A 14,470-nucleotide genomic window follows, 5' to 3' on the forward strand; every position below is an offset into this window, starting at 1 on the left:
TTTTCTATGACGCGGACCATTGTTATATATGCAAACAAAGATTGATTATTATATACATTTGACAAGGATATTTAAGAACAAAGACACATAAGAGAATTATTATAAAATTTTATTATTAATTATAACATGCACTCTTTACGTTGTAGGTTTTGGAATATTAACGATCTTAATATAATATGAAATATACCAAATATATCAAATCATACAAGAACAATAGTAATATTAATAATATGAAACTAATAAAACTACTAATGAAACTAATAAAAAAAATATAAGTAACATTCACAAGTAATATCTAATTAAGAATAAACAAAAAAAAATGTAGCAAAAATATTCAAAATTAAAAGAGATATTTGGCATCAATATATTAGCCGCATTATTGTTTTCAAATGATTCGACATACTATACACCAAAATTTATAAATATATAATTTTCAGTTTAGATTGATCAAACTAAAAATTGAAAATGATTTATTTGATCTTTAATTTCAGACGAACGTATTTGTATCTTGCGTTGAATTTCTGCAATTTGTTGTTCATCAGTTATGTATTTTTGTTGTTCCAAATAAATGAGTATCTGAAACAAAATTTATTTTTTTCATTCATATTAAATAATTTACGATTATTTCACAATAAAAGTTAATTTTAACATATTATTGCACAAAAACGTTTTTAACGTAAATTATGTGCTATCGCGCACGTGCGTATGATATTTCTGCGAACATGCCATATGCACATTCATATATATTTATACGAAAAAGTAAAATTTCTTTCCCATCCACGCCTCTCTTCCTCTCACATACATACACACACGTACGTCTTAACACACTCATATGTACGCATATGTTCTCTTCTTTATTCTTCTGATTGTGTGTGTATATGTGTGCGTACGTCGCGTGTGGTATATATTTGGTTTTATTTCACTTACTTTATCAAGGTGTTTTTTAGAATATACATGGTTAATGATGTCCGTTAATGCTAAGATTATACTGATATTTCTGTAAGAGCAACAGAGATGTTTATAATTATATTAAAAATGTATCTATTAAAAAAAGCAGTGTTTATTTATTAAAAAATATAATTACTTGGGTTTTATTCGCTCAAGATTCACTAAAATCTTCGTAAGGATAGAATAGTTGTTAACATGCTTTGTAACAAATGTATGAAAAATGTTTATATAAGAACGGATAATTGCAGTATCTTTATGTGTCGTAAGATTCCATTTATCGAACATATACGGAAGGTGTTCTAAAAGAATAGAAGAATATCGAGTACAAGTTACGTATGGTAGAAGCTCATATCGTTTATCTCCCATCCATTTATGCGTTACGATGTTCCACACAGATATATTTGCTTCTAATAAACCTTTACAAAATATCCATTCTTTCCACTCTGGTGAATCTCTATTAATTTGAAAAAAGAAATAAAAACGTATATACAAAAATCTTGTTTGTTGTTTGTATTTCGGTGAGAAAATGTAACTAGCACGGTGTGAATTGCAAGAAATGTGCTCAATTAGCGATGAGTATACTGCAGATACTTACATGCTTAGAGGATTGTCGAAATGCGATAGTAACTTTCTTTTGGCCATTTCCAAGCACGGACCATGACGGAAAGTACATGCCCATTTTAGGATTTCTTGTCTTAAACATATAGTAAGGTCATTCTTCGGTATAAAGTTTTCAGATTTTAGTATTTCAAAAAGTCCATCCAACAATTCTTTCAAATTTTGCTAAAATAACATAAATTATAAGAAACGTACCTAATGTCTGTGCGCGCGTTTAATGTTTTTCAAATCTTTTATAAAATTAATATCCATGTACAAAAAATGTTTAATATACAATGTATAAAACAAGAAGTAAAAAATAATTTTGAAATTACACACGTCTATACAAAGACAATAGTTAATAAGTTATGTTTTTTATTAAATAATATATACGCTTTATACCATAATGTTGAAACCAGTTGCGTTTGTATCAAATGGAATCACATTCGATACATATTCAAACATTTTGATCATAGGATACCATGCAACGTAATCTGTCTCTTGCCGTAAGTAAGTTGTCAGTTTCCAGAACATAGAAATATTGAGCTGGCGTGCAATCATGAAGTGAAACACGTCATCAATTATTTTAGCACGATTGATGACACTTATATGTTCATATTCTTCTGAATTCAAGTAATGTGCAATTTGGTGCAAGTTTTTATTTTCATAGCTAATGCGATAATATCCTGTTGTACAATAAGCAGATTTGTATTGATCTATATGCATGCGATTAAATTTAAAAAAATATTTCCCAATTATTTTCTTTCAGTTTTTTATATTACAAGAACGTCAAAGCAGTATACCTACTATGGAAATGATTACATGCACATTTATGCACATTTATCTTACTATTTTAGTGATTATTTTACTGATAATTTAAAAAACTTGATTGGAGATTTAAAGTGTAAATGTATAGCATTTTGTATTTTATTTACTTATTTTATTCTTTTGTATTATAAAAATAATTTTGACACAGTACACAATATGTATACCATTTCAAATACATATAAAATAATATTTTATACAGAATTATATCATATACTACTATACCTCTCTTTATGCAACATGTGGAATATTTTTGATATTTATAAATAAATAGCAATAAGTACTCAATACACGAAAGTATGATCACGTGAAATATTGAAATGTGTGTGATAAGTTTTTTGATAAATATTTACCAGCTTGCTGAATGTCGACCATTACCCAATCATCTTGAAAATTGTAATCCAAATATGAAAACGTTTGTGGTTTTATTTGTATTCTGATATTGTTAGGCAAAATAGACTTTGTAATTATCCTTGTAGGTATCCACCATTTACCGTAATGTGTTTTGTTAAGACATTGCTTCATCGTTCCGTAGGAAGAATTTTTTTGTGTCCAATTCAAGATAGGATAATGCCTGTTGTTTATCCAAGCTGAGAAATCATATCTTGATATGTTAAACAGGTATTCATTAGCTAGGTCTTCTTGTATGGACCAAAATTGATAAGGAGCCAGTGAGCTATGCACGCTAAATTAAAAATTTTATTAACAGTGTTTGTTTATTGACAACTAATGATATTATCAATTGAATATAAAAATATATAAAAGTACAATTAACTTAACTTCTACATTGTATATATTATACTCTGTAGTCTGTACTATAGTTACATATTACAAATACATATAACATGTTGTACAATATCTGTGTTAAACATTATAATTTATATTATAATTTGTAATAATTTGCAATTTAATATCTAATCAGTTTAACTTTTAAAAATAATAGTTTGTTAAAGAATATTGGAATTCGCGGAATGATATAAAAATTATAGAAATGGGAAGACGAGAGGAAGAAATTTAAATGTTACAAAATGTTGAAAAATTAAAAATAAAAAGAAGGATACAAAACAGTAGGATTAGATACAATTTACTTACAATCAAGAAAAAAGAAAGTGTTGGAATAACACTATAGAATATTCAGAGATGTAGCAAAAAATGCAACAAAAAATGAGAAATTTTTTTGTGGAAATTTGGCAGCTATTATAGCTATTTCTGTTTTTATAATATGTAATTATTATAATATAATTGTTACTCACTACTTATATAGATATGAACGAACACCACTTCGGAATACTTCAGTGGTCATTACATTTTGGAGCATCCGTAAAACAATAGGTGCTACAATGAAAGATATATAAAGTGTATTCAAATATAATAAAACTAAATTTCTTTTTTACATTCTTTCTTCTTATTCAACGACATTTATTTTTGCAAATTTGAATATAATTGTTTAATTACATATATAATGTTACCTTTGATGTAACGAGGAAAATTGAAAAGTGAATTGGTCTCCGACAGATTATTCGTTAATGGGGGATTCATATTAAAGTAAAAATCCAAATGAAGAGACTCGTATTGATTCCGAACTATAAAGAAATCCATTATTCCAGAATTAATGAGGATCTAAAAACAAAGTTTTACAAGTGAATATACTTATATCAGTATTAGATCAAATGATATGTCCATATGGTCTAGTGCGTACTGCTGCACACTTTATACGTCTTTGTTAAAAAGTTTTTCTACTTTCTATAACTAAGTTTGGGAATAATAAGGAATTGTTAAAATATAATATAAATATAAAAAATATCAAAACAATTAATCAATAAACAAATTTTTTACAAGATATTTTTGTATTATTCTGTTTCAAATGTATTTATAAAATTTGCCTCAAATTTCTCTTAATACAGACTTTGTAAAAGTTTGAATGTCTATAATATCCACATCTAAGTTTGTAGAAATAAAAACGAATGAAAAGTTTAAATTAATAGTCTTTAATATTTCTGCGATGATAAATGTAAAAACCTTATCGACAGCTTCTTCTGCGAATATAGTGGCAAGACCGTCATGTAGCCAAAAAAAAGACCATCGTGATGAACTAATTGCGTTACCGAACCATTGATATGCTATTTTAAGTGCTACACCACGTGCGACTTCTATTTTACGCATTACTGGATCTAATTGCTCATCATGGATAAGATCCATTTCCCTATATGTTATAATAATTTGTATAATTCATATTATATCAAGTTGTAAACGTGTATTATGGACTTTAATTGATACATTAATCGCAGGAAAGTAATGTATATGATTATTTCCGGAAATTTTGAATAATACAGATTAGTCATTTGATAGATTTCATTATGTTTTCTGAATTATATATTACCTGTGAAAAATGAGTCCGCACTTCGATGTGCCATCTTGTGGAAAGTTTGGAATTGCAACATGATCCATTTTTGGAATTTCTATTCCTTGAAATTCAGTTTCCAAGTGCGACGTGACGCTTTCAATAACTCGCTTTGCCAACTCAAAAAAGTGATCTTTAAGATATTTTCTGCACCACAAATAAATATTTTTATTAATGCGAATGGGGATATAATTCGTCACTGCAATCGCAACGTGATAAGTGGCTATTGGAGGAGTAGTTAAGAAGTGTGTCCACTTTAAACTGTGATCTGTATAATTTTGATCTGTATAATCTTGATCTGTATAATTCATTCTTATCGGCATATTGGATAAAGCTGTAAAATTACGGTGATGCTTTACAGAGATGGCAAATGTGGTTCTTAATTGCGGATCGTCCCAACAGGGAAATAATCGTCGAGCTCCAGTCGCCTGAATGTGTGTTGCTACTATGTTCCTATCACATTTTATTAATTTTTATAATTTCTTTATATATATTATTGTGAAATAATTAACTTTTTAACTACAGTATGATTGGTATTAAAAACTGTTATAGGAGTAAACAAATTGATTTAAAGAGTCCTTAAATAATAATATTAATTATATTTTATAAGACATATATAGTTTAAATCTTTTTGTATCTTTGTTACGGGAACAATTTGTAAAAAAATATAAGTAATAATTACATTGTAGATAACATTGCAATGTAATAATCTTTGTTTTAACACATCTACTTACTCTGTATCTCCATTTTTGTTTACGTGGGAAGATCTGAAGAAGCCTTCCGTGTCGTCGTCTGTCATTCGACCAACGTAATCCACTTTCATGCAGTAAAGCCCGGGAAATAATATTTCGTTAAAGTGAAACACTAAAATGTCCGGTTCAGAACCATATGTAAATTTACTCATTTTATACATTAAGCCATCTCCTTTAAACAACTTTATCGAAAGAGATATCAGCAGATTTAATCCATGTAATTTTATATATTGTGTAGATTGTAAGATATTTATAGTTATACTAGATTCGCCATCAAATAAAACATGGCCATGATTTATTATTATAATTGACGGCTTTGCCTTATTGGAATCGTGTATGTGGGTATTTGGAATTAGCTTTATGTTGTAGTGAATCGGTACCATGTAGTTCACAGATAAACGGATGGATTCGATTGGAATGCTAAAATTATTTTGCGACTTGCCACCGGTAAGAATGGTTGCCGCGATGATGAATATTAAAGTGCTGCGCATGTTTTCCAGATTCATGTTGCATCAACTTTTCATTCAAGAACTTGCAGAAACGTTTCTACTTCACAGAAAATTGACAATTAGTAATGAAGGTAGCATAGAGTTTTGTCCAATCAATAGACAACCATTATGTAAAATAGTAACAAACATGTTAATTATTTATTTTATAACCTTTCTACTATTCTAATAATTATATTAATGAAATATAATAGTTTAGATTCAGATTTGAAAATGGTGTTTATTGTTGTCTTGTTGTAATTTACCTTGATCTAAAATTCTGTATTTTACTAAACTCGCAAATGATTTCATGTATTTCTGATCGTTTTCTCGCTACCTAAAACATGCAATATATGACTACTGATGTTGATTGGAACATCGTAGACTTTGATAACTCTATAAATGACAATTTTGAATAAGCAGAACTGTGTCTACATTCAGACAATTTATTCTTCAAAAGAATCTATGTGTAAGCCTTACAGTTTTAACAATTCACCTTATTTATTAAAGTTATTTTATTATATTAAGTTATATCATTTTTTGAAGCATAATTAATATTATTTTACCACTTACCGCGAAACGAGATAATGTCGAGATAATTTACTGAAATCGTGGTCTAAGGCCGTGCGCGAGCTAAACAAACGACGGTCTAAGATTTACTGAAAATATACCTTTGACGATTACGATCTCACTCTTTTGCAAGGTCGTCGCAAACTAACAATGATAATAACAGATCTTATTATAAATACAAAATGTCATATTTAACAAACAACTTTTTGTCCTGGATATTCTGTAGATATAAACCTAATTGTTTTACGCGGTTCAGTCGTGCGTTAGAATATTTACTGCAGATACATTTGTCGTTAATTATTTAAATATTTGACAGCTATCAAACTGCTAGCATGTTACTAACTCGTTATATACTAGAAAGGTTTTTCGTATGTTCTTAAATTTTTAGATTAAATTGTATTAAATTTATTTAATTTTAAAACGTAGGTATCTCTTTAAATATTACATTATTTGTGATATATATGATGTGTATCTGTGTATATATATATATATATATATATATATATATATATACTTGTTTGTATTCTAACGGAATCATTTACGTATTTGTTTTCCGCGCGAGCTAAACAAAAAGTTTTCAAGAAGTGACTCAAATAAATTATTTTTATTCTATCATCAGAGATCTCAGAGATATCTCAGAAGATGAAGTAAATAAATGTATCAAATTAGACTGTAACATGAAGAAGAGACACGACAGCACAAAATAAGTTTAAAGCACACAAAAAAATTAGCATTATTAATTAGATTCACTCATTTTTCAAGGCATTATAGTTACATTGTAACCTATTTGTGATATCTTATCTCACTTCTTTTGTTGCCGAGTATCAGTAAATTTTACACCAGTAGATTATAAGCTTAATGCAGATACAATTTGATTGAAATTTATCGAAATGTCTCATTAAATATGTTACTAAATTGCTAGCTTATTGCTAACACATTGCTTATTAGAAATATTAAACATACTCTTAAACTTTTTAAAGTATTTAAATTAGACATTGCACACTATAAGGCTGCGTTCCTTTTAAACGCTTTCCGCGCTGTAGCATCATTTTGTTTTCGTTGCACGTTGAATATCAAATAAAGATGGAGCGATGCTTTCAGCGCTGATTTACACATCCTCTTGTCCCTGCCTACCCGTATCCTTACTTACTTACCCGTATTCCAATCTATAATCCTACCTGTCCATTTTCCTACCTACCCGTGTTACAATTTAATATACAAGTCTTTAATTAAGATCGCGATTTGTAACAGGCCTGATTTGCTGGTTAATCCAGCGGAATACCTGAAAGTGACACGATCACTTTAAATATGGGAAATGTGAAATTGGAAGTTTTAACACGCGCGCGATTAAAATTTAATTGGGGTTTTTTAATCTCGTATATATGCGACAAAATATAGAGAAAATACTCTAAATAGCCCTACTTTGGGCAAATAAATATATATGTATATACATATTATATAAAATCAATTTATATGTTACCTTATGCATTACACCATTGTGGTCAATATTGACCACTTACCTTATCGTATCCAATTTTCTTTCGTCGGGCCAGATCGGACTTACTTTTGTTACTCCTGACCATATACAATCTGGTCGTATTTCGACCAAATCAATAAAGGAGAAAAATTCCTTCCATTGTGACAATTATTATCATCGCTGACAGATATCATTACGTTCGATTCGAATTATATGTGAGCATTGATTGTATCGAAAAATGCACAACAAGAAGTTAATTTACAAAAGAATATTAATCTATAAAAATTGACTGTACAACATTGATCAAAAATATTTCTATCATGCACTAATACCGTTATTTGCTTGAGAATACTAATGATTGACCGTTTCTTGTGGCTCGTTATTTTAATTTGAAATTGTAATCAAGTATAGAAAAAATTTTACTTCGCGTTATAAATATTAATCTCAATTATACTCCGCGAAAAATTGAAATTTATAATGTAAGCGAAATTAAAAAATTAATAAGAGAAAATTTCTCGATGTAAAAACTGACCGCGAAAACCGATCGCGAAAATACAAAGATGCGTGATTGTGCATGTTATTCATGCGGCACGCATGTTAAAAATATATCAAATAAGATATACACTATATACAGAATAAATGACGTGAGATCCGAAAAAAAGTAACTTTCCGCACAATTGATATAATTGTATATTACAATTAATCAATAATTGCGTTCTTAATTGAATAATATATGCAAATCTTTATATAAACTTACATATTGATATAAATATATCTCATTATATTTTTCATTTTCTACCAAAATTATTTTTGATGTGTATATTCATATATATTACTGTAAAATTGAATATATAATTGTATTATACGATCAATTCTAAAATAATTTAAAAAGGTTCAGCGTTTCTCAACAGAATAATTAGAATCTCACGTCATATATTACTTGATTGATACAAAGCCAATTTCTCAATCCAAAATAGATGAATAGGTTACAAAAAATTAGGGTAAAATCGGTGCTTTGTTAAAATAAATAGTAATTAATAACCATTATATCGCGTTTTCTATAAAATAAATTGCATAATAAAACCAAAATCTTCTTATCCTTTTTATTATATATTGTTTCCTTGCATCGATTTTTATAATATTTAATCTTGGCTAAGTATATGGAAAGGAATAGAAGGGTATAAATAACACAAATCCTAACTAATTCATAATTTTTCCCTATCTACAGAAATTTTTATTTATTTATTTTATTTTTACACAATATCTTATACTTTTCTCTTTTGTTTAAAAAAAAATAATTTTATAAAAAATCTAAATAAAAATTTTATATTTTTAAAATCATTACTTTAATTGTGATAGTGATTACTTTACTTCTTATTTCTTTGTATTTTTTTTTTAATTTATTACTCTAATTGTAAGTAGAATTAATCTACGTAAAAAAAATTTCGAAAATTTAACTTACTGTGTAATTTACTAACTTAAATTCGCGAAATAAAATTCTGATTCGATATAATATTTTATTTAGGACTTAAAATTTTATTTAAAAAAATATTTATATAGAACGCGCGAAGGTTTGTCAACGTAATTCAACGATAATGAGCTCTTTGCAAGCTATATGTGTGCGAGGATTTCCTCAAGCGAAATCGCACAATACATCAATAAACAAGTGACCAAGATTGAATATTTGCCATAATCAGTTTTAACGTATCCATTTTAAGGCAACGGATCTACGAGATGTTAAATATTTTCATACTATAATTTACTGTAATCCGACATGTATCAAGATATATTTTTGCTCTATATTTGATTATTCGTAGATTCGTTACCTCAATAAAAAAATGTCTCATTGACTCACCGATCCGATGCGCAACGGGCGGAGTTATGCAGCTCCGTAGCTACGGTGCTCCTATAATACTGTAACATACAAGCATAAGATTCAAGTTAAAGAAGCGTTCAGAATGATCAATATTTCAAAAGATAATTCTTACGCGCCTCTAATTCGTCTTTCAATGAAATATTTAGCAATACGTACAATTATTATCTATTTACCGAAAAAGCTCTTTTATAAGAACATAACTTTAGATAATTTTCCTCTTTTTCTAATTATTTTTAACTTATCAAAATAAAACAACAAATCTAAATAAATGGAAAAGAATTATTATGCAGATTATATTCACCTCAAGGTTGCTCTGCCGGGGCCCGATGTCTCTCCCAGACCTCCTCCTCCTCTCAGGACGTCAGGCCTCCTCCTCTCACTGCACAGGACACTCGCAAGAAATACTCGCGGATAATAAACTACACGCGCGCGGACTAATTTCAGTAAAAGTCTTTCTCGCGCGATACTGTACAGGACTCGCGTTCAAAAAAGTTCTTTAGTCCGATTACTTGAACGTCACTCCCGAAACAAACGCGACGAACCCCGGCTGCGGTTCGTTCATTCAATATTAAATCGGCGGACAAGGGTACGTTAGCTTCCCCGTCTTTGAATTTTTATCCAAGCAGAACAAGAGTTTTGCTTGGGTAAAATCCTCGTACTTAGTACTGGGCTTTCCCACCTCGCCAAGGTCGTACCCATGGGAAGGAAGTACTTTACTCTGTAATATATAACAGGTAACATAGATTTTTCGCGCAAATTTGAAGGAGTCGCGACGCCGATTGCCCCGATTCGTTCCGCGTTTTATCATTGCGTTGCAGTCGCGTTAATGGCGATGAAATGTTGGAAGATCTTGACGCGAGATATTATACGCGAATCAAGTGGACGGTTAGTAAAGATACGCAGTTGATTAAACAAAACCACAATTAAGATTAAATGTCGTACGCACATTTTACGGAATCGAGCACGTAAATCTCGCGAATGTAAGTATAGTGTAAGTACTATTAATATGCATGCTTTGCACAACGAGAAGTCGCGATTACGCGGCACAAAATACACGAAAATAAGAAATATTCATGAACGAGCGTTGTATGTTGTATCACAGTGTGCCATTACTTGAATCACTTACTTGAATCACGATACAATTTCACGTTGTTACTTCTTTCCGCTCTTCAAAAAGAATCGGGGATAATCACACGACAATTTCGGCACAGCACGTTCAAAACACGACACGATTCGAGATAATGAATGCCATGCACATTCGATAGTCCAAACGTACGGCGGCCCGGAGCGGGTCGAATGATTTATCACCCGCGAATATCACGACGAAACTGCAAATCACTCACTCACAACAAATTGCCGTATCAGGTACCTTCGCCTCGACATCTCCGCCTCGAGCGAGCGATTCGATTTACGCGACACATTCATTCACGACACTTGATACAGTTGATACACTTGATGCATTGAGCGCGTCGTTGATTATTCCCGCGAAACGAGGAGCAGGAATGCCAATCGCGCGAACAAGCGCGCGTTCCGAATAACAGCACCCACGGCAAACACTTCACACCTGTCTTGAAATTCATCGGGAGAATAAATTGAGTAACATATCTGCGGGTAACGGTATTCCGAGCGTCGACGAAAACAAGTAGCAAGGCCGTCTCGCCGATGGAAATAATCGTCCGCGCGCCGACTTTATTTGAACGTACGCGTACGCTGCTCTGAAATCGGCGGATTCATTCTACGGTCGCGGCATCGCGCCTGCCACGCCTGCCAAGTGCTGCGTGCCGCGTCGGGGCGCGTCGGCGGCCGGCGGCGAGAGTAGCCGAAAGCCGAACGTGATTCGGCCGGATTCGGGCTTCCGGCTCGAGTCGCCGCGCGGCGCGCGCGCGCAAGTAATACGTTACTCGTTGAACGTCGGTATCGTCGGTATGTAAGCTTACGAGTCGCGGCGAGTCGTTGTCGCTCGTGTAAAGTATTTCTCGCGAACGAAAACAAAATCCTCCGGTTACAGAGTGCGTGTGTTGCAAGCTGAATGTACGCCGAATATTATGTTTCTTCTCGTGTCGACTACAACGAGTGGGATGGCCGAAATGAACGCCGAGTGCCGTGCTGGACGCCCGTACGTATATCACCCTCCCGCTTCTCCCGGCTGTGATTTGACGGGTCTCCTGCAATGTGCCGTGATCGCCGATCGGTAATAAGTGAATTGTGCATGAGAGACAAATGATTCGAAGCGCGATACATCCGAATCTTTAATAGAATCGTTGGTCCGCGTGTCGCAGCGAGACGATAACCTCGGAATTCGTGTCGTGTCTCTTGCCTCCGAAAGACGATAAACCGTCGGTCGTCAAGATACTTAAAAATTATAAATGTTCTCTATTGCTTGTTCCTCAAATTATTCGTTTTACTTACAAAATTTTTCATAAAGGCTTATTGTCTCGTATTCGGATTTTTAAATTGATAGGAGATACATATTTTTTATTTGAAATAACTCAGACAGCATGTATAAAAGCGGGACATAGACGTCTAAAAGACATTTTTTAGAAATTTTTTTTGATGTCTTACGAAAAAATGGCTAAAAGACTTATATGTCTCGATTTTGGACATTGTGCTGTATGAAAAGTGTGAAAATTAAAGAAGAGGAGAAAGTGAGAGAGGGAGAGAGGGCTATTATATATTTAACATATGATATAAATAGTTATATAAAATAAGTTAATATTTATCGATACGTGTAAGACATTGTAAGATATAAATATTAAACTGATACTCAATCAATTACAATCGAGAATATTTATATCTTACATGTATCCATAAATATTAACTTATTTTGTATATTAATATATTTATCTATATTTTACGTATATATAAATATTTAATAGAAGTGATAGCCCTCTCTCCCTCTCTCTCTTTTTCTCTTTTCGACAATGCCGATAAAACATCATTTTGGTGCGCGTCCGTGGTACATCTGCAAACTGTAAATGTATAATATACATCATATATAATATATTACATTTGCAGATGTAGCACGGACGCGCACCAAAATGATGTTTTATCGATAGTGTTGGAAAATGAACGTGGCTATGTAGTACCAATTTCGAAAATGGATGTACTGGCGATGTACAGGGGCTTTCGACAGTCCCACGAAAAAGGCCGAGATGGCCTCTCCCCGACTTCTCTCTGGTAAAGTGGACGTCTGTGTGTGTTGAAGCGATATTTGATATGGTGAAAAAAGGATCTTGACGGTTGATGTAAATGGCTTTTTAAGATTTAATACTCTTATAGACCTTCCGTAACTTATAGTACTTATCTTTTATCTCTTTTCTTTTTCTAGCCAGAGTAGCGATGGCAATCAGTGACAACGCAGGCGATGCAACGACTGGTGAGTGAATTTATAATTATTACATGATTAATCATAAGCGTGTAGACGAAAGTTAATTATACGTATTAGTGGTGGATTTGCCACTTCGAAATCTCCAAATGTGATAGAAAATCTGATGTGGAATTCATTAGATATGGTATATTGCAATAGTGCGATGGTTCCGTCAAGTGAGAGCTTCGTGCGATCGTATTATTTTTTTTTATGGAATCTTTATAAACCGATTACGTATATGAATTAATCGAATTATGTGATAGTAACTAATAATATTCGCGATGATTTTCTGCCGCAGTCGCGGTCACTACCTATATTTATTTTTCTGATTAAAACCGTGACTGCAATTAATTATATAATGCAGTGTATAAAACAATATATCTACGTTATGAAAACCACTTGTCTCGTCATATTCGGATCATGATTTTAGATTACTTGCAAGAAAATTGGCGTGTAGCATCGAGAAGGTACAAAAAAATATTGGTGATTGTCGTATTGCTGCACCAGGAGATTTTCATACAATTGGGACTCATGCACAATGAGAGGAATAAGAAATAAGGAATGAAACATAGAGAGAATTCATAGTAGCATCTTATTTCAAGATACAGTTTTGAGCTCTTATTCTCATTTATGAACTGCCCAGTAGTATTCTCAGTTATTTGGGAGACTGAGAGAGTTGTCCAGGTAGAACAGAAAGTTACAATAAAATCAAAATAATGTTGAATTGATGGCAAAATGACGATTTTTGTTTATACCATCATTTGGATGTCATTTTGACTTCATTGTGACTTTCTGTTCTATCTGGGCACACTCTCAGTTTCCCAAATAACTGAGAATACTATTGTAGCAATAACACTAACTTTAAAGAACGTATAACAATGCAAGAAAATAATACATTTAAAACATCTAAAAATTTATGATGCATATAAGTTTTTATTTTCAATAACAACAATCTTATAATAAAATACGCTGACTTTGTTTATTGACATATATATAATAGAGAATCGGTTTTTAACATGCGCATAGCATAAAGCTATATCCATAAACAAGCGATTTATAGTTTGATTTAAGTTACAAAAATACATTTATAATTATTTATTTGTATTATTTATATTCGGGGGAATTTTCAATGAGATGAAAGATTAATAGTTGCTGTGAATGTGTTAAGAAAT

General features: G+C 31.6%; 1 protein-coding gene across 1 annotated transcript; it reads right to left on the reverse strand.

Annotated features, from left to right (window-relative positions):
- Positions 1-447: 447 nt before the first annotated feature.
- Positions 448-6,029, reverse strand: LOC112466830 (aminopeptidase M1-like). The gene is made up of 11 exons (XM_025035158.1): positions 5,506-6,029; positions 4,751-5,224; positions 4,390-4,573; positions 3,840-3,990; positions 3,624-3,705; positions 2,724-3,055; positions 1,948-2,231; positions 1,544-1,731; positions 1,085-1,402; positions 928-997; positions 448-576 (listed from the first exon to the last, which is right to left on the reverse strand). The coding sequence occupies exons 1-11, from the start codon at positions 6,027-6,029 to the stop codon at positions 448-450; spliced, it is 2,736 nt and encodes a 911-aa protein (XP_024890926.1).
- Positions 6,030-14,470: the final 8,441 nt, after the last annotated feature.

Source organism: Temnothorax curvispinosus, unplaced genomic scaffold, assembly GCF_003070985.1.
Source record: "Temnothorax curvispinosus isolate PA1 unplaced genomic scaffold, ASM307098v1 QBEX01016584.1, whole genome shotgun sequence".
Classification (NCBI taxonomy): Eukaryota; Metazoa; Arthropoda; class Insecta; order Hymenoptera; family Formicidae; genus Temnothorax; species Temnothorax curvispinosus.

Coding starts and splice junctions, on each gene's coding strand:
- LOC112466830 (XM_025035158.1), bottom strand. CDS start 6,029: ATGAATCTGGAAAACATGCGCAGCACTTTAATATTCATCATCGCGGCA. Junction 4,574..4,750: donor TGCGGACTCATTTTTCACAG/GTAATATATAAT, acceptor TATAACATATAG/GGAAATGGATCTTATCCATG. Junction 1,403..1,543: donor TTCGACAATCCTCTAAGCAT/GTAAGTATCTGC, acceptor TCAAATTAATAG/AGATTCACCAGAGTGGAAAG.